The following is a 25,136-nucleotide window of genomic DNA, read 5'->3' on the forward strand; positions in this document are numbered from 1 at the left end:
CCACACCCTCTTACAAAGTAAGACCTCTGATGCTAAAAGCAAAGTTCGAGAAGACATCATTATGCGAAGAATTGCGTCACGTTAACATTATGTCCCTTCTCCTGCACCTCTCACAGACACTGACACTGAATTTTGAGCACGGAGTTTGTCTTGGTGTCAGCACAAAGAAAAGTAATTGTGAGGTCATCGCTTGGCTTTTCACGTCACGTATCGGTATTGTATATTATCAAGTACAGTAAGTACCAAACGGCACATGGTGCAGCACGTCATTGCTTTTCATTGTATATTTTCCCACAGCATCGTGTTTGGGTGACCCCCACATCACAACCCTGGATGAGCGACAATACACCTTCAACGGTTTGGGCGAATACACTCTCATCTCCATACAGACCGTCAACGTGACCTTCACCTTTCAAGGTCGAACAGGGCAAGTGGAAATGGAGAACGGAAGCTTGTCAAAAGCTACGGTTTTCACAGCTTTCGGACTAGAAGAGAATGGAACCCGAGTTTCTGTGGAGCTGGACAGAATAACAAAGACATGTAAGTTAACAATTAATTTGCAACTAAGTAGGTTCCTCATTATAATTTGTAATCTGACACATGGCGTAAAATATGACGTCAGATGTGACCACAAAAAAAAAGATTAGTCTCCATGCCCGTTTTTTGGTTGATAGACAATGTAACACTTAGGTTTTGTTGTTGTTGTTGTTGTTGTTGTTGTTAGTGGTGGTGGTGGTGGTTGTCGTGATGTGTGTGTGTGTGTGTGTGTGTGTGTGTGTGTGTGTGTGTGTGTGTGTGTGTTTTAATGAATGCATGTGTCTGTGTCTGTTTGTCATGTCAGTACTGTTTTTAGTTCTGTAAACCTGCGTGTGAGTAAGCTAACATTAAATTTGTCTTGCCGTAATAGGCTTTTTTTTGGTATTCCCTTATCTATGCTAAATTTGTGTTGCTATGGATACTAGCGATGGTGATTTACGGAGATGGGCGAGACTACACGAGCGAATTTAACGCTAACACAGACTTCGCTAAAGAAACCACGACCTTTACCCTTCGGAGGTCAGATGAGGGCGTGGATGTTGCTTTTCCGTCTGGTAAGATTAATACATTTTCCTGCAAGTTCATGCAATCTCATCAAAATTGGTTTATTGGTTTATTGGTTGTTTTTGTGTGTGTATATTTGGTTAGTTGGTTGGTTGGTTGGTTGAGAACTTCATTTTATTTATTCATTTATCATCGACTAGCTCATTCATTGATTCAATGATTGGGTTTTTCTCAGATTTGTAAACAGTCTTGAACGTTGGTGTGTTTCTCTTTTCAACTCCATGATGACTACTATCATTAGTAGTCAACCACTTGACTGCCTGAAGAGTTACGTTTTTGGAAAGTGCAATAAAAAAACAAGTCGCGTAAGGCGAAAATACAATATTTAGTCAAGTAGCTGTCGAACTCACAGAATGAAACTGAACGCAATGCCATTTTACTCGTAGCATCGTCAGGCCACCGCTCATGGCAAAGGTAGTGAAATTGACAAGAAGAGCGGGGTAGTAGTTGCGCTAAGAAGGATAGCACGCTTTTCTGTACCTCTCTTTGTTTTAACTTTCTGAGCGTGTTTTTAATCCAAACATATCATATATATATGTTTTTGGAATCAGGAACCGACAAGGAATAAGATGAAAGTGTTTTTAAATTGATTTGGACAATTTAATTTTGATAATAATTTTTATATATTTAATTTTCAGAGCTTGTTTTTAATCCGAATATAACATATTTATATGTTTTTGGAATCAGCAAATGATGGAGAATAAGATAAACGTAAATTTGGATCGTTTTATAAATTTTTATTTTTTTTTACAATTTTCAGATTTTTAATGACCAAAGTCATTAATTAATTTTTAAGCCACCAAGCTGAAATGCAATACCGAAGTCCGGGCTTCGTCGAAGATTACTTGACCAAAATTTGAACCAATTTGGTTGAAAAATGAGGGCGTGACAGTGCCGCCTCAACTTTCACGAAAAGCCGAATATGACGTCATCAAAGACATTTATCAAAAAAATGAAAAAAACGTATGGGGATTTTATACCCAGGAACTCTCATGTCAAATTTCATAAAGATCGGTCCAGTAGTTTAGTCTGAATCGCTCTACACACACACACACACGCACACACGCACACACGCACACACACACGCACATACACCACGACCCTCGTTTCGATTCCCCCTCGATGTTAAAATATTTAGTCAAAACTTGACTAAATATAAAAACCAGCATCATAGCATACAAGGTAAACCAATTAGACCAAAAGTGAGAAAAACTGTTCTAGGGGAGGTAATCATCTTGCGTTAGTTCAAAGGACATTATGCAGCGGTTGTTTTTCTTGTTAACGTAACACTCTTTTAACGATGGCAAAACCAAACGTACCTGAGATGTATTTTAGCAGTCAAGGGGTCTTTGTGTGCTGTTTTTCTTCAGATGGATAGCGACCATAAGCAAATATCTTACTTGTTTCCATGTTTGTTTTGAATTTTCCAGGAATCAGCATGATCTGTTTGTTTTGAATTTTCCAGGAATCAGCCTTTACTGTTTGTTCTACATTTTCCAGGAATCAGCCCATACCGTCTGTTTCGAATGTTCCAGGAATCAGCCTATACCGTTTGTTCTGAATTTTCCAGGAATCAGCATTACCGTTTGTTCTGAATTTTCCAGGAATCAGCATTTCCGTTTGTTCTGAATTTTACCAGAATCAGCATTACCGTTTGTTCTAAATTTCTACGGATCAGCGTAATCGTTTGTTGTGATTTTTCCAGGAATCAGCATAACCATCTCAATTGGAATGAAGTCGCTAGATATGAGCGTGACAATGCCCACGGAGTTCCAGACACAGACCAAGGGGCTCATGGGAAATTTCAACGACAACAAAGATGACGAATTCATTCTTCCTGGCGGCACACCCCTCGGTAACAACCTGACTGAGAGACAAATCTACGAAGATTTCGGCACAAAGTGTAAGTCAGCCGCGAGAGAAAGAGAGATAGAGAGAGAGAGAGAGAGAGAGAGAGAGAGAGAGAGAGAGAGAGAGAGAGAGAGAGAGAGAGAGAGAGAGAGAGAGAGAGAGTACCAATTCTGTTTATAACAACGAATAAGCCTGTCCTTAAATTTTCTCAAAAAATGCCTCGCCATTTTGATTCCTTGGTATAACCAGACGAAATCAAATTAATTCTCAACCAATACTTCCTTTACTTTTGTTGTAAAGTTCTCTCTACCTGCCTCAGACTGTGCCAATAACATTTCATAAGCCTGTCTGCTAAGTCGAGTCATAGGCAACCTGGTCAGTTTAATCCAATACTGTATACACTTCACCGTTGTTCTTATAAACAGCGAATAACGACAAGTTTCTCCATATACCATTTTGTTCGAAGAATGCAATGGCACATTCAGAAAACGTTTTTTTGTGTGCAAAGGTATGACTATTTTCTATTAGCTGAACTTCCTCTAAACCCCACACCGCATAATTATGTCAGTAGAGACTCGATCTGTGTGGAACATTTTCAATAGCCAACTTGCACAATACCCCGCCTGGGTAGCTCTCCGGTGCGAAAGATAAGGAAGGTTCACTTCCTTGCGGGCAAACTTTTTGCCCTCAAGAGTTATCGTTCCTTCCATACGCTACGGTCACTGATCTAAACAATGGCTACCGAACAGCAGAATGTTCAAGCGATTGCAAGTAAGATTACCAAAGTTGCAAAATTACTTCAAAAAATGAAAAATACATAATTATTCAGGATACAAGAAACCGCAGCTCATAAAGTTATTGAACAGACAACGGAGTACCGGGATGGCACGTAATTTTGACGTCGAACGGACTGAGAATTCAGCCATCGCTTCACAAGAGCTGTTGTTCTATGGCTTGTGTTAAAAAAATAACCTCGATCGCCTTTCCTTTGTGTATGGGCCATGCTTGGGTACTTTGAACGAACTTTAGGATTATTCTTGCGGTTATCATTGCTGCAGCCCACTGCTGCACAGTACAAATTCACCATTTTCAAGGCGAAGTGTCTGCACTGAAACACAACCTCTCACAGGGCTATCAAAACATGCCCGCAGTTTGAGGCAGATCTCGCAAGGCCACGCAAGGTAACGCAGATTTATTGCGCGACTTCGCGGCGCTGGCCGATAGGGCAAGTCGCCTATTAACATGGATCTACCGTGTTCAACTTCCGCATGGTCTTTTGTATAGCCATGACATTTATTTTACCTTTTTTGCTCGATTCATTTAAAACACCACTAATACTCAATTGTGTGGTGAACATCATACCCAAATAAATAAATGCATTTGTTACTATGAGTTCTTTCCCATAAAACCATTTTTCATTTGCTGATAAATGCCCTCCTCTTTACGAAAAACCATTTGTGTTTTATCCACATTCACAGTGAGTGACATCCTGTCCGCTTCTTCTTTAAGATTAATCAACTGGCTCTGTGTGTGTGTGTGTGTGTGTGTGTGTGTGTGTGTGTGTGTGTGTGTGTGTGTGTGTGTGTGTGTGTGTGTGTGTGTGTGTGTGTGTGTGTGCTATAGGTACCGTCATACCCGTGTACACATTCATGTCTGCCCTCACATACTTCACATGGAATACAAAAAAAATCCTTTTTACCAACGGCGCAACAGCTTGGCTTCATTCTGAGTAGAGTGGAATTTAGTTTAGCAAGTTGGCAGAGGTATCTTAGTCGAACTTTATTTTCAAAAAAACATTAGAAATGAAGACTACGCTCATATTGAGAAGGAAAAGAAAACCCAACCACATGAAAAATTGTCATGTTCGGAAATGTTATTGAAGCTAGAACTTTGAAAATGTTACACACTACCAGGGTTGCATGCTCTCTATAAATGTTGATGCACATTGTTTTCTTTTGAACAGGAAACCATTGCTCTCTAACTATTCATCTTTCAACCTAATCCATTTTCTCCAATGCAGGGGCGATCACCGCTGACAATTCCGTCATGCGATACGAAACAAGGGAAAGCACTGCGGACTTCGCGCACCCAGAGTTCGTTCCCATCTTCCTTGACGAGCAACCCGATGACGTCAAACAAGAGGCGGAAACATTGTGCGGGGGAGCCGACAAGTTGGCCTGTATCTACGATTTCGTCGCCACGGGCAATAAAGCATTCGCCATCAACACATTGCGGACAGATGTCACCGCAGCGGCTGAAAGAAAAGAGCTAGGTACGGCAATTTAATAACAAATACTGTGAATATATGTACAAATAAGTCAATAAATGAATTGTTTTAGCTTGTATCATTCATTATTATAAGATGTTTGGTGGCTTGTTGACAGACCAGCTTTTTTTGTTGGTCCAAGGAGGGCAAATCGTCTTTTTCGGGCCTCAAAGAGCGTCACAGTAGTTCGAGATAACACGTTAAAGGTAACTTCTTTCTCGCTTTTTTGCGAGTTCAGCAAGGTTTTGGCATATTTGTGTTCTTTTAAGTGATTTATTACTTTTCGTTGTGCATTTTGCGATTACAGAGATAAGTTGCAAATTGACCATGAGTCACCGCGGTAATTATAAACATTGATTGGGTCTTTGAGAGTGAATGCTTACAATCGTTGTCCTCGGAAACACGAATCCAAAGCCGCGATGGTTCCACACATCAAACATTCTTCCTTATTGGCTTTTACTTTGACAGTCCACGTTTCCCCTGAAAGCTCAAACCCATTTACCCCCTCGATTTGTTACATGGGGAACAGTGTTATTTGTTACTCAGCTTGTTATGAATGAAAACTCCTGAAAATGATGACAATTTTTTTTGTTCTGGAGAATCGTGCGAGCTGATGTTTTTTTCATAGATTTGTTTACCTAAATTATTTCCACAATCAAGGGGTCTAATGTTCTACGAACTAACCGTTCTTGTGATTTTGTTTCAGATCATTTAATAGGAAAATGATGATTTTGGATTTCTCCATTTCTTTGTATGTTTTGATTTTTTGAAAACTAAATTCTGTTGGCAGTCAATGGGTCTACTGTTTCATAAACTTTGCAATGGGGTACTTTTTTTTACTGATCACTTGAGGAAACAAATTGTAATTTTATAGCTTATTCTGTTTGGATACCTCCACCTGCAAATTCTTTTAATTTTTTTAATTTTTGTATTCTCTTTTTGTTGAGTTTTTTTTTTTTTACATGCATAGGCTTTACATTACATTACATCACATAGACAAGGGGAAAATTACAACACACAGGGTGTGGGGGTGGGGGGTGGGGGGTGTCATGGCTTGGTGGTCGCAGTATCAAAAATATGTAGAGGAAAAAGAACCTAAGGGTTACATCAAAACATGCAAATACAAGCGCCAATCTTTGTAACATTTATCTATTGTATTATTCATAGCTGCGTTGTACTTTTCCCAAATAAATCTTTACTTGAAATGTCTATTAAATGTCTGAAAATGAGGGATCTTTTTGTTCATTTTAGAAATGTATACACTGCCCAAAATAAGTCAAGGACCAAAAGCCATTTTTCGATCCCAACGTTGATTGTGCAAAAATCACAAAAATCGGCGACAATGACCCTCTACGCTTTGTGGTCGTCTTGACAGCTTCCCTGCCTTTGCTGTGACAGCAAAAACCGGCACTTGGACTTTGCCTGTTTCTCTGTGCAGGCGAGCAAAGAATCCGCAATATTGCGAAAAACGCACGTGAAAGTAACTCTCCTGCAGAGCTCAGCACAGGTGATTTTTCCCCAATCAATCTTTTTCACGTGAACCATTGGTCTGAGAGTGAACTGTCGTCACAAGAAATGCTTTATAAGCCCAGGCAAAATCACAGCAGGCCACCAAACAACCATGCCTCCAAGACGTCATCTGAACCTTGTCGACCGCGGACGAGCTCTAGCCTGGGTTCAAGAGGGTATCCGGCTCCGAGAGATTGCTGCTCCCATTCCCTCATCGTGAGGCTGCGGCAGCGCTTTCTGGCCACTGGAAGTGTGGAAACCAGACCCCGGTCTGGGCGCCCTCGAAGCACCACACAACGTCAAGACCGCTACATCACACGCCAGGCGTTGCAGACCAGAACGACCACTGCCAGCACCATCAAACGAAGGCTTAGGGTGGCACCCAACACTGACATCAACGAGCAGACCGTCCGCAACTGCCTTCATGACCAGACGCTGCACGCAAGGCGTCAACTTGGCCGCATTTTACTGACGCCACGTCACATGATGGCAAGACTGGCCTGGTCCACCCGCCATTTGAGATGGGATCGACAGCAGTGGACCCAGGTACTGTTTTCCGATGAATCTCGATTCAGTCTGGAGCATGATGATGGCAGGACCAGGGTCTGGAGGCGTCCAGGAGAGCGCATGATCCCTGCATGAATGAGGGAGAGAAGAGCCTACCGGGCTGGGATCAGCGAGCACCACAGGACCCCACTGTACCATGTACGGGGCAACTTGAATGCCCTTGTCTACAGGGACCAGATCCTCAGGCCCCAAGTCCTGCCCATGCTGCGTCAGATTGGGCCCCATGCAGTGCTACAGGACGATAATGCTCCCCCACATCGAGCACGGCTTGTGGACGCCTTCCTGCAGCAGGTACAGATCAACAGGATGGATTGGCCAGCCAACAGTCCCGACATGAACCCTATCGAGCATGCGTGGGACATGTTGGCCGTCGTGTTCGCGAGAATCATGCTCCACCTGCAAACCTCCAACAGCTGCTCGTTCTTCTTCAGCAAGAGTGGCAGGCCATCCCCCGGGCTAATCTGGCAAACATTGTCCACTCAATGAGGGATCGCTGCAACGAGTGCCGCCAGAATCGTGGGGGTTATACCCATTATTGAACTTTGGGAACCGGTGAACCATTGGAATTGACAATCTGCAAAGACTTGCGACTTTTGATTTTGACCCCCCTTCACTTTAGAGACAATAACTCAATTGTTTATGAATGGAATTCAATGCACTTTGGCGTGATTGTTGTTGAATGATTTGACCACAACATATTACAAGTTCCATGTTTTTGGTTGATCGGTTTTTGCGTAATTTGTGTTTGGATTTTTGGTCATTGACTTATTTTGGGCAGTGTGTGTGGTAATTGGCACAAATTACTAACACATCAAAAACTTTATCGGTGACTACATTGTTCGCCACTCCAAATAGAACCAGTTCTTTGGACAGTGTTATCCAAAACGTCTGCACTTTATCACACTCCCAAAACATGATTATATATAAGGGTTTCTTCATCTCTACCGCAAAATGTACACAATGACGTATCCTCAATTTTTCGCAAAAATAGAAACCGTTCTGTCGGCAAAATTCTGTACAATAATCGGTACTGGAACCATCTCAGACAGGTATCTTTTGTTGTTTTAAAGACATGTTGAAAAATAACATTCTTATCTAACAAACAGTTCACGGATTCAGACCATTTTTCAATACATTTTGGGACCGTGACATGTTCAGTCAATTGTTGATAAATAAATTGTGTCTTACCTTGACAAATACATTTCCACACAATGGGCTCTCTCTAATATTTTTTAAAAGCCTGAATTACACTTTCATACAATACAAAATCTCCTCGCACATTCGGATATTTCATTTTGAACGCATTATAGGATAAAATATTAATTTTGCCCCAAAATATGACCAATCTGAATAATTCCATTGTCAATCCAATTTTTAATGTGCAATGTCTTTTTATCTCTGCGAATATTAACATTATAATGTAAACTTTCTGATACAAAATCGTTGAAGTTTGTGGGGTCACATTTTCCATATAATTTCTTATAATGTTTAAATACATCGGTCCAAAATGGAGACAATATTTCGGCACAAATCAGAAATAAATCAGGTGACAGCGGATCCCCTTGCCGGGTGCCTCGACCTGCGAATTCTTTACTCGAAAGGAAAGAATAGGAAATCGTTTTGTTTTGTTCGCATATAATATACCTTAAGTATATAATTATGTGATGAAACTGAGGCGAACAAAAATACCCGATTTCTCCGCTCGACCCACCTGAAAATGGGCACCGGGCCCTATTTAGCGCCTGGGAAGGCGAAGGCAGCATTGGGAGAGGAGTGGGCATCGCCCTTATTCAGCTGGCTCTAGACAATGTGAGATCTCTGACATCTAGCTCTATGTGTTGTATTTATCCAGACTTTTTTGTTCTATGTTTCTATCGTTACCGACAAGATTATCAAATGAAATGTTTGTTGTTCCTGTGAGTGTATATAAAAAATAAAATAAAAATAAAAGCTTCAAAAGTGGGTACAAACCTAAAATTAAATTAAATAGCCGAGAGAAAAAAAACGGAAAAAAATCCCACCAACATCTAGCTCTCACGCGATCACATATTGTTATGGGAATACCTGTACCTTTTGTTGTTGTTTCACAGCCAACAACATACCTGGTCTGACCGCCCCTCTCAGCGTCAACGTAGTTGCAGGCGAACCAAAGACTTTCTCTGTGATGGGGACAGACGACGAAGGTGATATATTGACCTACAAGCTGTTCAACGCCAGTGCTAACCAGTCCATTAACGAATCCAACGGAGCCATCACTGCCACTTTTGATGCCAACGATCCCAGGCCCATTAAGTGAGTCATTTACATTATGATACTTTATGCTCCATACCATCCTGAAGAAGGCAGTTACATGCCGAAATATTGATAACAAAAAAGTACCTGACCTGGTAACTGGTGTGTTTTCTTTTTATTTTGATACTTTTGTATTTCAATATTTAGCTTCTGTTTTGTTTAATTCAGACATTTGCCTTCTGGTTTTGTTTTTGTATTTAAGCATTTACCCTCTGACTCTTTGCATTCAAACATCAATCCCACATAAGCATCTTCGGGTGAAGGGACATAACAAAACAGGAATCAAACGTATTCGGATATTTACCGTCTGATTCTTTGTATTCAACCATTTAACTTCTGATTTGTTGCACTCAAACATTTACATCTTTTGATTTCTTTGTATTCAAACATCTACCAGCTGAATTCTTTGTATTCAAACATATACCTTCTGAATTCGTTGTATTCAAACATCTACCAGCTGAATTCTTTGTATTCAAACATATACCTTCTGAATTCGTTGTATTCAAGCATATGCCGTCAGAATTCGTTGTGTTCAAACATTTGCTTCTGATTTATCGAATTGAAAATGTAACCTTCTGATTCTTTTTTTTTCTCTCAAAAATTCCAAAACATTCAGAATAATATATTTCTTTTTGAACAATTGCAAATGATATTGTCAGATTCTGTCTTTTCATTTTTTGCGGACGGTTACTAGAGGTGATCTTCAGATTCCTTGTCGGCCATTTACCTTCTGATATTTTTTCTCTTTCTGCCAGTGTCTCCGTGACGGACTCCAAGGGGGCGCAATCCATACCCGTGACAATACCAGTCAAGCTGTGCAGGGGCTGCAGCAATCACGGCACGTGCAACTACGAGCGCACCATACGGACGGGCGACAGCTTTGACTTTGCTATAGCGACATGCGATTGTGCGCCGGCCTACACGGGCAGTAACTGCGAAACGGAGCTTGACGCTTGCCCTGCAGGGAACAACCCTTGCCCTGATGGTCTCGATTGTGTAGATCTGACTCCTGATGAACAAGGTTAGCACAGAAAATAAGACATAAGAGACGTAAGATTGTATTACATGTACAACAACGTGCAGTACACAGCTACAGAGGTTGCGTGTTCAGGCCTGGGTGAGGCCGCAATTTTCTCCCCCCTTTCCTAACCTAGGTGGTGGGTTCAAGTGCTAGTCTTTCGGATGAGACGAAAAACCGAGGTCCCTTCGTGTACACTACATTGGGGTGTGCACGTTAAAGATCCCACGATTGACAAAAGGGTCTTTCCTGGCAAAATTGTATAGGCATAGATAAAAATGTCCATCAAATACCCGTGGGACTTGGAATAAAGTAAAAAAATTCCATCTCACACGGCATTAAGTCTCAGGAAAACATGAATACACGCATGCAGGAAAAAAAAAATATGGGTAGCGCCGTATGTATGGCAGCTCGCTTTCCCCGGGGAGAAAGCAGCCCGAATTTCCATGAGGGTAACCTCACTGGACTGTAAATCTTATCCAATCCAATCCAATCCAATCCAATCCAATCCAATCCAATCCAATCCAATGGTGCTTGGCTTGAGTACAATCAAAACATAACCCCCCGCGGGTTAGGGGGAAGAATATACCCGATGCTTCCCAGCATGTCGTAAGAGGCGACTAACAGATTCTGTTTCTCCTTTTACCCTTGTTAAGTGTTTCTTGTATAGAATATAGTCAATTTTTGTAAAGATTTTAGTCAAGCAGTGTGTAAGAAGTGTTAAGTCTTTTGTACTGGAAACTTGCATTCTCCCAGTAAGGTAATATATTGTACTACGTTGCAAGCCCCTGGAGCAAAATTTTGATTATTGCTTTTGTGAACAAGAAACAATTGACAATTGGCTCTATCCCATCTCCCCCCTTTTCCCGTCGCGATATAACCTTCGTGGTTGAAAACGACGTTAAACACCAAATAAAGAAAGTAAAATCAAAACATGATACATTCCAACACAACAACCAAACAGAGTGCTCACCAAACTGCGTGACCGGTGTAACACGAGAAAATTACTCCCACGAGATTTTTTACTCCGGAGTAAACATTTCGTACGAAAAAGTTACTCCCTTTACGAAAAAAGCACTCCCCCATTGCACGAGAAAATTACTCCCCAAGACAGGTGAGTTCCGAGTAAACATTTCGTACAAAAATGTTACTCCCCTGACGAATAAATAACGAATAAATTACTTCACCCCAACACGAGCAATTTAACTTCCCATGCCAGGTGTACGAAATTTTTACTCCCTTGTCCCCTGTTAGTCTTGGTGGTGGAAGGGGTGGAAGGAGGGTAGCGCGACATCCGTGTGCGCGAGATCACTTATTGGCATTATCCCTTCGCCCTCATCCCATTTTTGCGTACAAGATTTTTACTGGAAGTAAACAAAATGCGGAGTAAAAATTTCGTGGAGGGAGTAATTTTTTCGTGCCTTGGGGAGTTCTTTTCTCGTACGAAAAGTGTACTCGGAGTAAGAATTTCGTACGAAGTATTTACTCCGGAGTAAATTTTTCGTGGAGTAAAAATTTCGTGTTACACCGGCACGGTTGGCCTAGTGTTAAGGCGTCCGCCCCGTGATCGGGAGGTCGTGGGTTCGAACCCCGGCCATACCTAAGACTTTAAAATTGGCAATCTGGCGTCTGGCATTATGGGGTTAGTGCTAGGACTGGTTGGTCCGGTGTCAGAATAATGTGACTGGGTGAGACATGAAGCCTGTGCTGCGACTTCTGTCTTGTGTGTGGCGCACGTTATATGTCAAAGCAGCACCGCCCTGATATGGCCCTTCGTGGTTGGCTGGGCGTTGAGCAAACAAACAAACAAACAAACAAACCAAACTGCGTACACATACTCACTCACACCCGCACGCACGCACTGACGCACGCACGCACCCACACACACAACCACACACACACACGCACACACACACACACACACACACATACACACACACACACACACACACACACACACACACAAATAGTGTAAAGGACTGTGCGATAACATTAAAATAAAAGAGAGTGAACAATTTATGCCTGCCCACATTTGAATAAAATCAAAGTTTTGATTTTGTCTCAGTGTAGCTCGACCTGTCTCCGGGTGAGCAAGAAAAAAATAGAGAAAGACACACAGACAGATAGCGTGATCAAAAGATATCTGAAAGTCTGTCCTGATCTGAGATTGTAAACCGAACCGTTCAGTGGGGAAGGAGTGTGAACCATTCGCCATCTCTGTTACAGGCGCCTCTTTGAAGGGCTACAGATGTAATGGAACCTGCCCTACGGGTTTCATCTTCGACAATGACATCGAAGCTTGTTTTGACATCAACGAATGTGCCAACACCAGCAAATGCACCAACGGAGGGTGCGTCAACACCGCCGGAAGTTACGTATGTTCCTGCGACGCTGGATACCGATTGGGCTCCGACGGAATCACGTGTCGTGACGTCAATGAGTGCGCGGAGAAAAGCTCAGGCTGCGAACAGAAATGCGAGAATGAAGTAGGATCCTTTCGGTGTTCGTGCGAACCCGGCAACACGCTGCAAGCTGGCAATAAGTCATGCACCGTAGATGCCAACATAGCAGATGAATGCACCGCGCAGAACTGTATTGGTGCCGGTAAATACTGCACAGGGAATACTTCTACGCAAGTTTGTTTGTGTAAACCGGGCTACACGGCCAATGAGAGTTGCGGGAATGTTGACGAGTGCCTTGAGGGTGTGTGTGACCAGGACTGTCAGGACTCGGAGGGAAGTTTCACGTGCTCGTGCTACCCAGGGTTCAAGCTGAATGCGGACAGGCGCACGTGCAGTCAATGTACAGGTATGTGTGTTGGGGAATGATGGGGGGGGGGGGGGGAGGGGGAGGGGGTGAGTCTAGGGGATGGGCGAGAGGTGTTTGAGGTAGATGAGGGGTACGGTAATATTGCGTGTGCGTTGTGAAGGGGGGGGGGGGGGGGGGGGGGTAGCGAGATTTATGGGTTGCGATGTATTAGTGGGGTTTTGTGTGTTTTTGTTTTGTGGGTTTTTACATTTAGTCAAGTTTTGACTAAATATTTTAACGTAGAGGGGGGAATCGAGACGAGGGTCGTGGTGTGTGTGTGTGTGTGTGTGTGTGTGTGTCTGTGTGTGTGTGTAGAGCGATTCAGACTAAACTTCTGGACCGACCTTTATGAAATTTGACATGAGAGTTCCTGGGAATGAAATCCCCGAACGTTTTTTTCATTTTTTTGATAAATGTCTTTGATGACGTCATATCCGGCTTTTCGTGAAAGTTGAGGCGGCACTGTCACGCCCTCATTTTTCAACCAAATTGGTTCAAATTTTGGTCAAGTAATCTTCGACGAAGCCCGGGATTCGGTATTGCATTTCAGCTTGGTGGCTATTTTAACGTAGAGGGGGGAATCGAGACGAGGGTCGTGGTGTATGTGTGTGTGTGTGTGTGTGTGTGTGTGTGTGTGTCTGTGTGTGTGTGTAGAGCGATTCAGACTAAACTACTGGACCGACCTTTATGAAATTTGACATGAGAGTTCCTGGGAATGAAATCCCCGAACGTTTTTTTCATTTTTTTGATAAATGTCTTTGATGACGTCATATCCGGCTTTTCGTGAAAGTTGAGGCGGCACTGTCACGCCCTCATTTTTCAACCAAATTGGTTCAAATTTTGGTCAAGTAATCTTCGACGAAGCCCGGGATTCGGTATTGCATTTCAGCTTGGTGGCATACAAATTAATTAATGACTTTGGTCATTAAAAATCGGAAAATTGTAAAAAAAAATAAAAATTTATAAATCGCTCCAAATTTACATTTATCTTATTCTCCATCATTTGCTGATTCCAAAAACATATAAATATGTTATATTCGGATTAAAAACAAGCTCTGAAAATTAAATATATAAAAATTATTATCAAAATTAAATTGTCCAAATCAATTTAAAAACACTTTCATCTTATTCCTTGTCGGTTCCTGATTGCAAAAACATATAGATATGATATGTTTGAATTAAAAACACGCTCAGAAAGTTAAAACAAAGAGAGGTACAGAAAAGCGTGCTATCCTTCTTAGCGCAACTACTACCCCGCTCTTCTTGTCAATTTCACTGCCTTTGCCATGAGCGGTGGCCTGACGATGCTACGAGTAAAATGGCATTGCGTTCAGTTTCATTCTGTGAGTTCGACAGCTACTTGACTAAATATTGTATTTTCGCCTTACGCGACTTGTTTATTTTTTTGTGGGGAGGGTCGGTGGTGTTTGGGTTGGTGCAGGGTAGGGTGAGAGATGGGGGGGGGGGGGGGAGAGAAGTGCTAGAGAGTGTGGAGGAAGGGTGTGGTGTGCTTTTGTGTGTGTCTATGCGCGCGTGTGTGTGCATGTGTGTGAGTGATTAAGTGTACTAAAATCTTTGTATTAGTCCCTCTTTGAGCAATCTGAATACCCTTCCCTTCAAGCCTCACGCAATCTTCCTAGATCACCCCTCTTTAGTCCAACCAAGCTGCCAACTTAGCTAGCAACCAAATGTGACCCTCCACCACGGAATGAGTCGCATGTCACCTTTGCATGATTTTCATATTTTTACATATTCCTAGAGTTTTTTATGCTCTATGCAGTGGTGAAACCCGTTTTAGAAAAGAGCAAACATTGTTTGAGTTATAAGCCTGTGACTAAGGTGACCCTCACACTGTCACCAGACACTCCCCGGACTTATATTAACCCTAGCGCAGAACCGCCCGAGGTGACATGCGACTCATTTCGTGGTGGAGGGTCACACATGATGAGTAATGGAACCAGTTTTCGAATAGAAGTACAGTCGGTCCCATTACAAAATGGACTCACCATCTCACATCTGGCCAGGAGTTTACGTTGGATAGGACCATCCCTCCACTTTGACGCTTGCCAAAGTTCAACATCCTATGCGCCTTCTGTGCAGCATGAACATAATGTGATGGATGTATAGACACGCTTCCCGCTAGTGATTATAGCATATAGTGTCACGTTGGAAAGCTTGCCTCGTTTGTTTTCGGAATTCCATTTCAACTTTTTCACGGCACATACAGACCCAACGTAGTTATTTCCAAACATTGCCTAGTGTACAGATTGCCGCTTGGTTCAAGTAAATAATTCAATTAATTCAAAAGATGCTCGGGGTGGAATCTCGGGCAGGGGAAGGACTGTGCCTATATAGTTTTGAGACGAACGTGTGGCTTTGCCTTAGCCGCTAGGGTCGGTGTAGGTCACACCTCTTCGTATCAGTATGCCTTGAAAATGAAGACAGATTTCCAGAACAGCGCGGTGCAGTTTCCTTGAATGAGGATGCAGTGTTCGGTGAAGAACTGAGGCTCGTCAGCCGCGACAGTGCCTGCTGAGCTAAACATTGGCGGCTACTGCTTACTGCCCCGCGCACGGAACAGTAAACATTCCCCCCTCCGGGAGTCCCTCCCTTCACCTCTCTCGCCACCATCCGCCCTACCCTTAGTCTCATAACTATAATAAACACCATCCACACAACCCTCATTGTTAACACAGGGTTGAGCTACGGCGCAAACTGCGGAAAAACGTGCGAGTGCAACGGAAGAGGCGTGGCATGCCATCACGTGACGGGATGCCAGTGTCAATCAGGCTGGAAGGGCGAGGCTTGCGGGGACGACGTAGACGAGTGTGAGGAGAACCGGGATGTTTGCGGTCAAGGTCAACTGTGCAGCAACACCGCCGGGTCGTATTTGTGTTCCTGTCTGCCGGGTTTCAGCAAGGACAGCGCTGGGACGTGTCAAGGTAAGTGAGGTTGACTGACTATTTGGGTTTAACGTCCTCTTAAACAAGTTGGCCTATTTTGGGACAGGTATTGGCAATACGCTGAAGACATGGTGTGATACTTTGACTCGAACTGCAGCTTTCTTCTTCAACACACCAGCATTAGGTTTGTCTCGTCAAAGTATCGAGATACGCACATGATAATCAGAGACGAAATATGATGCGTCTTCATGTTTTCCAAGCCCTGAGACTTTCGCTTTGATCTTGGGATTTTTTCGTGCGCATGTGTGCACACGGGGGTATTCGGACACCGGAGAGAGTCTGCATAAAGTTGACTCCATAAAATTAATCTCTCGCCGAAAAGGGGATTCGAACCCACGCTGATTGCAACTAACTGGTTATAAAGCTAGCGCGCTAGCGGCTAAGCTACGTACCACCTCAAGCGGAGCTGCCAAGTATAGCGTAGCGTGCTACGTTTTAAGACAAATTACAATGCTGTTACGCCTAGCTTAATATTTCTACACTCAAACAAATAATAACAAGCATGCAACCGTTCCCTCTGTCTTGTGTCCTGGTATTTATTTCTGCTTCTGCTGTAGCGGTCCAAATTGGGGTCAAATAACATTATCTACACTGAAAAGTGGCACTGCAGACTTTATTATGTTGCTATATGTTGCTGTTTCCTAAATACACTTTTGAAACATATATTTTCTTGCTCAAGATGCAGATGTTGGAGTAAAGTTTAGACAATGCTACACTTAAAAAAAACATATGCTACGCTGCAAATTCCACAACAATCTAAACTTTTATACAACAGGGGTATATACAGATCTGGGTAAGCCAGAGCAGGGGTACTGCTAGGATTTATTTTTAGGGCCTAAACAGTTTGGGCAACTTGCAAACACAAAACGCAAAAAACAAAGCTGATTTTGATTGCCTGCAACTGTCCTGAAATATCAGATTGTCATCTTGGAGTGATAGACTCTAAAACTGTTCAAACGTAATCAGTTAGTACCTGTAGGCCAGAACTATTTATCATTTACTTTCCGGTATTTCCAAGTTCACTTTTTGCCGGTCAAATGCTGCACACTGCTATGTGTCCCACAGATGTGGACGAATGTGATGAAACGTCTGGGCTGAACACTTGCGAAGAAACTGAAGTGTGCAACAACTTTGCCGGCAGTTTTAGCTGCACGTGCCGAAATGGCTACAAGAGGGCGAACGGCACCTGCGGCGGTGAGTGGAATTATTTTACACAGCGTGCGGATATAAACTTAAGCTCAAAAGTTAAGCAACTCTTTTTTATTACAGAATATTAATTATCTTTGTTTAATTTGTTCAGCTTTATCAAAAGTATGTATGGAAAGCATGTCTGTTCAGCTTACTGTGAGTCGATATTCACTGATCATGCCTGATTATTTAAAAACCAATTCAAGATGTTTGGTGGCTTGTCGTCAGACCAGCTTTTTTCTTGGTCCAAGTGGGAGTATATTGTCTTCTGTTTAATCGTTATCGACCAAGGCAGAGGTTAATACAGATGTAACAGAAGGCAAAAAGCTCCCCGAGGACCAACAAAAAAAGGCTGGTCTGGCAACAGGCCACCAACCATCGTTTTTGTCATCATTTCGGTAGCGCAAAAGTACGCACAATCACCGACAGGGAGCCTAATTTTTAGAATGCAATTCAGGGCCCCAAAGCGCGTGAGAAGTTCGAGCAATCGTGCCATGTGACGTCAAACGTAGACTTTGCCTCGCTTTTCTTCAAGTATGAAAATACACAGAGTTGCCATCACATTTGCGAGGTCTGTCACTTTTTAGCATGTACCTTTTCTTTTAAGAGTTTTGGATCATTTCCTTCCGCAATTGCACAGCTTATATATATGCAAATTGACCATGAGTCGTCGCGGTGTCTTTCAGAGTGAATGCTTACAGTACAGTCATTGTCCTCGGCAAATCACTCTTTCAAAACCCAAATAATCCCCACAGAGTTATTTTTCAAAATTCGTCTAAAAGGAAAACTAAATGTACACACAAGTGCGGGTTTTGCATGGCAGTTTGTGTGTAGGAAGGATCATTAAAACTGATATGAGTGTATTTCTCTCTTTTAGATGTTGATGAGTGTAAGAATAACAATGGCGGCTGCCAGCAGAAGTGTCAGAATGTTGTCGGGTCGTACAACTGTGAGTGTCTCTTTGGATACCGTCTCAACCCTGATCGTACCTCCTGCACTCAAGGTGAGACACTGTGCCGTACTCTAATTTGTGTCTGTCTATGTCTCTCTTTATCTCTGTCACTCTCTTTCTGTCTCTCTCTCTTTCTGTCTATCTTTCTCCCTCTCCCTCTCTCTCTTTTTCTCCCCATCTCTCTTTCTTTCTCTCTCTCTCTCTCTCTCTCTCTCTCTCTCTCTCTCTCTCTCTCTCTCTCTCTCTCTCTCTCTCTCTCTCTCACATCCGCTGAACATATGTTTTCTTAATTATTTAGAACAAACAAGCCCTACTTAAAAAACATTGAGTGAAGCAAATAAAAATGCCCACATGGATCGACCAAGGCATAGAAAAAATAGCAGATTACCGTGACTTCCTAAAATATCATGGTGCCAATGAAGAAAGAATATAAACAGCCAATAATTAAAGTGAATTCTTTCAAAACAAAAGCGTAAACACATTTTGTTTAGAACCTCCTCACATCTTAACAATATTCAAAATCTAATATGAAAAGTAATTAACCAACTCGTAAACAGGTACAGTACTGCTCATTCTTCCAAAGTTATTGAATTTCCTACTAATAAACTCAATGAAAATTTCTCCTTTTAGTAGTAGATCAACTGATTTTCGCTCGCTCTATCCAATGAACTGTTTTCTTTTTATCACGTGACACTGTCACATACTGACAATTATCATTATCATTTTTATTTTATAGACCCTTAATGAGATACGGTACCGATACGTAAACAGCCTAGCGGTGACCTTGCGATTATTTTTCTTCCGCTGATATGTCAGAAATAAACTTTTGTTCTCGAAATTCTTTGTCACTCCTCAGGAGACATGCAGAAGACGTGACAGAATGTTTACTTGACCCCATTATTCACGTTATGACGTCTTTTCGAAAAATGGTTGGCTTTTGTCACTTCGAAAGAGAGGATGAAAAAGAGACTTTTTTTTTTAATCTCTTTTACTTGTCTGTGCAGTTGAAGACGTGTGCAAGGAGGCCAACCTAGACTGCCAACATGGCTGCACTCTCCAGGACGACGATACTGCTGTCTGCTTCTGTAACAGTGGATACGGGCTGGCGACTGACAAACAGGCTTGCCAAGGTAGAGTTGTTGTTGTTGTTGTTGTTGTTGTTGTTGTTGTTGTTGTTGTTGTTGTTGTTGGTTGTGGTGGTGGTGGTGGTGGTGATGGTGGTGGTTTTGTTATTGTTGTTGTTCGCGCGCCTGTGTGTGTGTGTGTGTGTGTGTGTGTGTGTGTGTGTATGTGCGCGCGCGCGCCTGTGTGTGTGTGTGTGTGTGTGTGTGTGTGTGTGTGTGTGTGTGTGTGTGTGTGTGTGTGTGTGTGTCCGTCTGTTTCATTTAGTCTGTAGCATTGTGCATGGGTGGGATTCTCCCGTTATGTTCCGGAAATCCGGATTCATGTCTCTGGTGACGTTTTTTTGTTTGTTAATAGTACAAATCCTTCAGCGTCTGGGCCCCCCCCCTCCCCCCCCCCTTAAAATTCGTCAGGATACATGACATTTTTCAGTCCCACCCATGATTGTGTGAATGCTTGTCAGTTCCTCTGCCTGTCTGCCTGTCTGTCTGCATGTCTGTATGTCGGTTTTACACACTACCTCTCCCCCTCCGTCAACAACAGTCCCTCGAATCATTCAAATCTGCACTCAAGACATTCCTTTTTTCCACATAATCCATGCATTCTACACTGCCCACCCCATCCCACCCTGAATAACTGTACATATTTTAATGGTTGATGGTGTGTGTGTGTTGGTGACTTTAAGTCTCCGTGTGTGTGAATGAGTGTATGTGCGCCTTGAGTCGCCTGTTGGTGAGATATGTGCGCGTTATAAATATTCGTATTATTATTTAAGTTATTGAGACATCCCAGTGCACTAAGGGATTTATAGAGCAAATCGAGAAAATTCATTATTGAACGAAGCGCATAGCGCTGAGTTCAATAATTATTTTCGAGATTTGCTCTATAAATCCCTTAGTGCACTGGGATTGTTTCAATAACGATATTGTCAGTACCGCCATAGAAAAAAGAAGATTCCTAACGCACATTTTGCAATGCGCATTTGAATAGGCATAACTGTGTGGTCAGGTCGTGCACAGTAAAGATCTACTTTTGTGTGGGGTGTCTCAAGTGTGTCGTGCTTTCGTCACACGCATTTTAATTTCTGTTGGTAAATTCCAGTGTAGCGTTAATCTGAACAGTGATGATCTTTCAGAGAGACCTCATTTGAACTCGGAGAAAGGCTCTTCATTATTTGCGATTCGAAACCTCCAGTCGAGCTTCGACGGATTGACTATGCGGAGTGACTCCCCTTGAATTGACTCAAAGCGGGACTCGACTGTTCGCACATTTTCAAAACAAATGTGGCATATTTCTCGTGTTCTATGATCTATCTTCACTCATCGGGGAGTCTGATACTAAATATGAACGGTAAGAATGCTCTGAACCCTACACGTATTATATCCCCATCGTTTTTTCGTTCACATTTGCCCAACATGTTAATTTGCTGAGCGGGGTTAATGTCGTCTGCTAGGCTACCTGTCAACCTGGGCAATGGAACGACTGCAGTCTGCACTGAGTCTGTACGCATAAGGCAGGCTGCTAATAAATCTTATATATGGTAAGAACGTTCTGAACCTTACACGTTTTCGATTACGATTGTTCTTGCTTTGAAATAATAATTCTGAAACCATTCATTTACTGAACTGATGTAGTCGTATTTCTGTGTTGTCTGCTACAGAGTCGATCGAGTCAGTCTTCCAAACTGGTCTTGCTGGTACGTTATCGGAATAACACTTGTGTTTTCTGTTAGCCGCTGGGAATTGTATACTAACTCATCATTTGGTAATGTGGATGATAAGCTACATGCCACTAACACGGCATATGAGAAGAATCTATGCAAGTCGGCGAAAATTAGATGAAACACAGCGGCTTCCATTTTTTTTAGATCACTGGCACTGGCACAGGCACATGCAATCTGTCAGAAAAAAAACCACTTCTGCTTTAATTGAGAAGCAGGGAATTTATGGTCATTTGGTATTGTGGAGAATATAAGCTACATGTCATTAATTAATTCTGAGGATGAGAGCACAGTCTTGCTTAGGCAAAGGGCGCAAGAATACGCTCTGTGGAAAAGTTAGCGCACTCCAAGAGTGCGCTAACAGTTTTAGCGCATCGCCATTAGCCAATCAACTGGTTCACATCAGTCATGTGACACCAGTACTTACTGACAATTATTATTATTTTACCGTCTGTTATGATCATATATATATTAAAGGCATATGTACGCGCTCCCGTGTTTACAAAGTGTAGTTTGCCCATAATCGATGTCAAACGCACCATAAGACCATGTAATGACGATATGTCGCCATGCATTACAGCTTGTTTTAGAGTCTCATAAACTTTGGATGTAAACAAAGACGCGGAGTTATTTCCCTTGCGTCAACGCTACCTCTGTTGGCAAATCTATAAATAGGACGATCCAGATCAAAATGAAAATTAACATATCTCAACATTGAATATTTTGCAGGGAACTTAATTTAGCATGTCTCCAGCTGTTGGTAAAGCAATTAGCGTGTATAGTCATCGAGTACATATGGCTTTAAACGAGACATGCTAGTTCGATCAGAGCATGTTCTAACGTGTGAACTGTTTTTCGTTTGCCTGGCAGACATCGACGAATGTGCAGCTTCACCAAAACCTTGCTCGGACAATTGTACAAACACCGTGGGCAGCTTTTCCTGCTCGTGTCGAGCAGGCAAAAGACTGGACAACGACAAGTTGACCTGTATTGGTCAGTGGTTTTACGCTCGTCATAATGATTTGTTAGTTATTGTGTGGGTTGGTTGGTTGTTTGGTTGGTTGTTTGGTTGGTCTGTTAGTTTTGTTCTTCTTTCGTGTGTGTACGTTTAATAGTTTGTTTCTTGTTTGTGTATTTATTTCTATCTATCATTCTTTCTTTTCCTTCTTTCTTTTTATCAATCTTTCTCTCTTTACACCCCCGCTATAGGGGTGTGTATAGGTTTCACTCGATGTGTTTGTTTGTTTATTTGTGTGTTTGTGTGTTTGTGTTCGCATATAGATCTCAAGAATGAACGGACCGATCGTCACTAAACTTGGTGAACAGGTTCTATACATTCCTGAGACGGTCCTTACAAAAATTGGGACCAGTCAAACACACGGTTAGGGAGTTATTGGTGGATTAAGATTAAGAGTGACATATTAATGGTCAAAGGGAAATAACCTTCTCAGTTGGTGGCAGTGAGAATGGTTATTTCCCTTTGACCAACGGGGGTGTTTTTCCTACCTCGACGTACCCTTTCGCAATGGACCCTGTGTTTACATTCTGACTTCTGACTTTTGAACTTCTGACTTTTGTTCTGACTTCTGACTTTTGACTTTTGACTTCTGACTTCTGACTTCTGACTTCTGACTTCTGACTTCTGACTTCTGACTTCTGACTTTTGACTTTTGACTTTTGACTTCTGACTTCTGACTTTTGACTTTTGACTTCTGACTTCTGACTTTTGACTTTTGACTTCTGACTTTTGACTTTTGACTTTTGACTTCTGACTTCTGACTTCTGACTTCTGACTTTTGACTTCTGACTTCTGACTTCTGACTTCTGACTTTCTCTCTTCTGACTTCTGACTTCTGACTTTCTCTCTTCTGACTTCTGACTTCTGACTTTCTCTCTTCTGACTTCTGACTTCTGACTTCTGACTTTCTCTCTTCTGACTTCTGACTTCTGACTTCTGACTTCTGACTTCTGACTTCTGACTTTCTCTCTTCTGACTTCTGACTTCTGACTTTCTCTCTTCTGACTTCTGACTTCTGACTTTCTCTCTTCTGACTTCTGACTTCTGACTTTCTCTCTTCTGACTTCTGACTTCTGACTTCTGACTTCTGACTTTCTCTCTTCTGACTTCTGACTTCTGACTTTCTCTCTTCTGACTTCTGACTTCTGACTTCTGACTTCTGACTAGGTTATTTCCCTTTGACGGGGGTGTTTTTCCTACCTCGGAGGAATTTCTTGTTATATCTAACTTTCTTTCTATAGTTCTTTCTTTTTCTCTTTCTTCTTTTCTTTCTGTTTTTTTTTTCTTTTTTACCTCTTTCTTTCTTGCTCTCTTTCTTTCGGATATATATTGAAAAACACTGTTATTGACTAAGTGGCTTTACTAATAGCATTGCTCTTTTGTTTAAATGAACATGTCTTACTTGCTTATCATCCTCATCATCATTGGCATTATCATCATCATCATCATCATCATCATTGGTATTATCATCATCATTGGCATTATCATCCTCATCATCATTATCATCATCATTATTATCATCATCATTGGCAGTATCATCATCATTATCATCATCATTATTATCATCATCATTGGCAGTATCATCATCATTATCATCATCATCATTATCATCATCCTGTTCAGGATCATTAACGTTTTCAGGACCATTATTATCGTCGTAGTCATCATCATTATATCTGAGCCTGTGAGTAAGATAGCCTACAGCATAACTTGACCTTGCTGTGCTTATAACAGACTGTCCAGAGGGGTCATACGGAGACAGCTGCAGTAGAACGTGCAATTGTGGAATTGGCTCCGAGCGTTGCGACGCAGTTACAGGCTGCGTGTGCAAGTCTGGCTGGGAAGGCGGCACGTGCGAGCGTGACGTCAATGAATGTGACGTAGAAGCGACGCAAACAGAATGTGGCGTCAACGGGTCACAGTGCGACAACTTTCAAGGTGGCTACAGGTGCCAGTGTGACAGTGGCTACAAGAGAGAGGGAGAAGGGAATTGCACAGGTGGGTTTGTGGGATTTTGTCTTTGCTTGTTTGTTTGTTTGTTTGTTTGTTTGTTTGTTTGTTTTAATTGTGTGATTGTTTGCTTGTTTTGAGTCTGTTTTGACTATTTTTTTTAAGCTTCCTTGATGGCTTTGTCTGTCTGTTTTCCCCCCATCGGTCTCTGTTGTTTTCTGTCAAAGTGTATTGTTTGTGTGTTTGTCTGTGTGTCTCTCTTATGTCTATTTCTGTGTGTGTGTGTGTCTCTCTCTCTCTCTCTCTTTCTCTCTCTCTCTCTCTCTCTCTCTCTCTCTCTCTCTCTCTCTCTCTCTCTTAATTGACATGTTAATTATGGTAAATATGTCATTTGTACTATTGTTAAACTTATCTTTTATTTCTTCTTGTTTGTTACCCCTCAATGGGCGAGGGCCGGATGAAAAGAAGCATGTATACATTGCTTATTCTGTCACCCTCGTAAAAAAAATTTCAATTCAATTCAATTCAATTCTCTCTCTCTCTCTCTCTCTCTCTCTCTCTCTCTCTCTCTCTCTCTCTCTCTCTCTCTCTCTCTCTCTCTCTCTCTCTCTCTCTCTCTCTCTCTCTCTCTCTCTCTCTCTCTCTCTCTCTCTCTCTCTCTCTCTCTCTCTCTCTCTCTCTTTCTTCCCAGCTTTAACTTCTCCTCCTGTATCCACTATTGGCTTAAATATGTATTTTTTATCTATCTATTTATCTTTTTAGTTATTTATCTATTTATTCAGTTATCTATTTATTTATTAATGAATTATGT

General features: G+C 42.0%; 1 protein-coding gene across 1 annotated transcript in view; it reads left to right on the forward strand.

The window, feature by feature from the left end:
- The window catches only part of LOC138947557 (fibrillin-2-like), a gene marked incomplete at its 5' end in the record, with an annotated part of 90,910 nt that overhangs the window by 7,436 nt on the left and 58,338 nt on the right, over positions 1–25,136 (forward strand). Inside the window, 13 exons of the mRNA XM_070319047.1 lie at positions 298–540; positions 963–1,091; positions 2,807–3,004; positions 4,973–5,224; positions 9,385–9,586; positions 10,342–10,607; positions 12,831–13,412; positions 16,109–16,354; positions 17,441–17,569; positions 18,441–18,566; positions 19,520–19,645; positions 22,228–22,350; positions 24,110–24,373. Coding sequence (XP_070175148.1) covers positions 298–540; positions 963–1,091; positions 2,807–3,004; positions 4,973–5,224; positions 9,385–9,586; positions 10,342–10,607; positions 12,831–13,412; positions 16,109–16,354; positions 17,441–17,569; positions 18,441–18,566; positions 19,520–19,645; positions 22,228–22,350; positions 24,110–24,373 — 2,886 coding nt within the window. The remainder of the gene's footprint in view (positions 1–297; positions 541–962; positions 1,092–2,806; positions 3,005–4,972; positions 5,225–9,384; positions 9,587–10,341; positions 10,608–12,830; positions 13,413–16,108; positions 16,355–17,440; positions 17,570–18,440; positions 18,567–19,519; positions 19,646–22,227; positions 22,351–24,109; positions 24,374–25,136) is intronic.

Source organism: Littorina saxatilis, linkage group LG14, assembly GCF_037325665.1.
Source record: "Littorina saxatilis isolate snail1 linkage group LG14, US_GU_Lsax_2.0, whole genome shotgun sequence".
NCBI classification, from domain to species: domain Eukaryota; kingdom Metazoa; phylum Mollusca; class Gastropoda; order Littorinimorpha; family Littorinidae; genus Littorina; species Littorina saxatilis.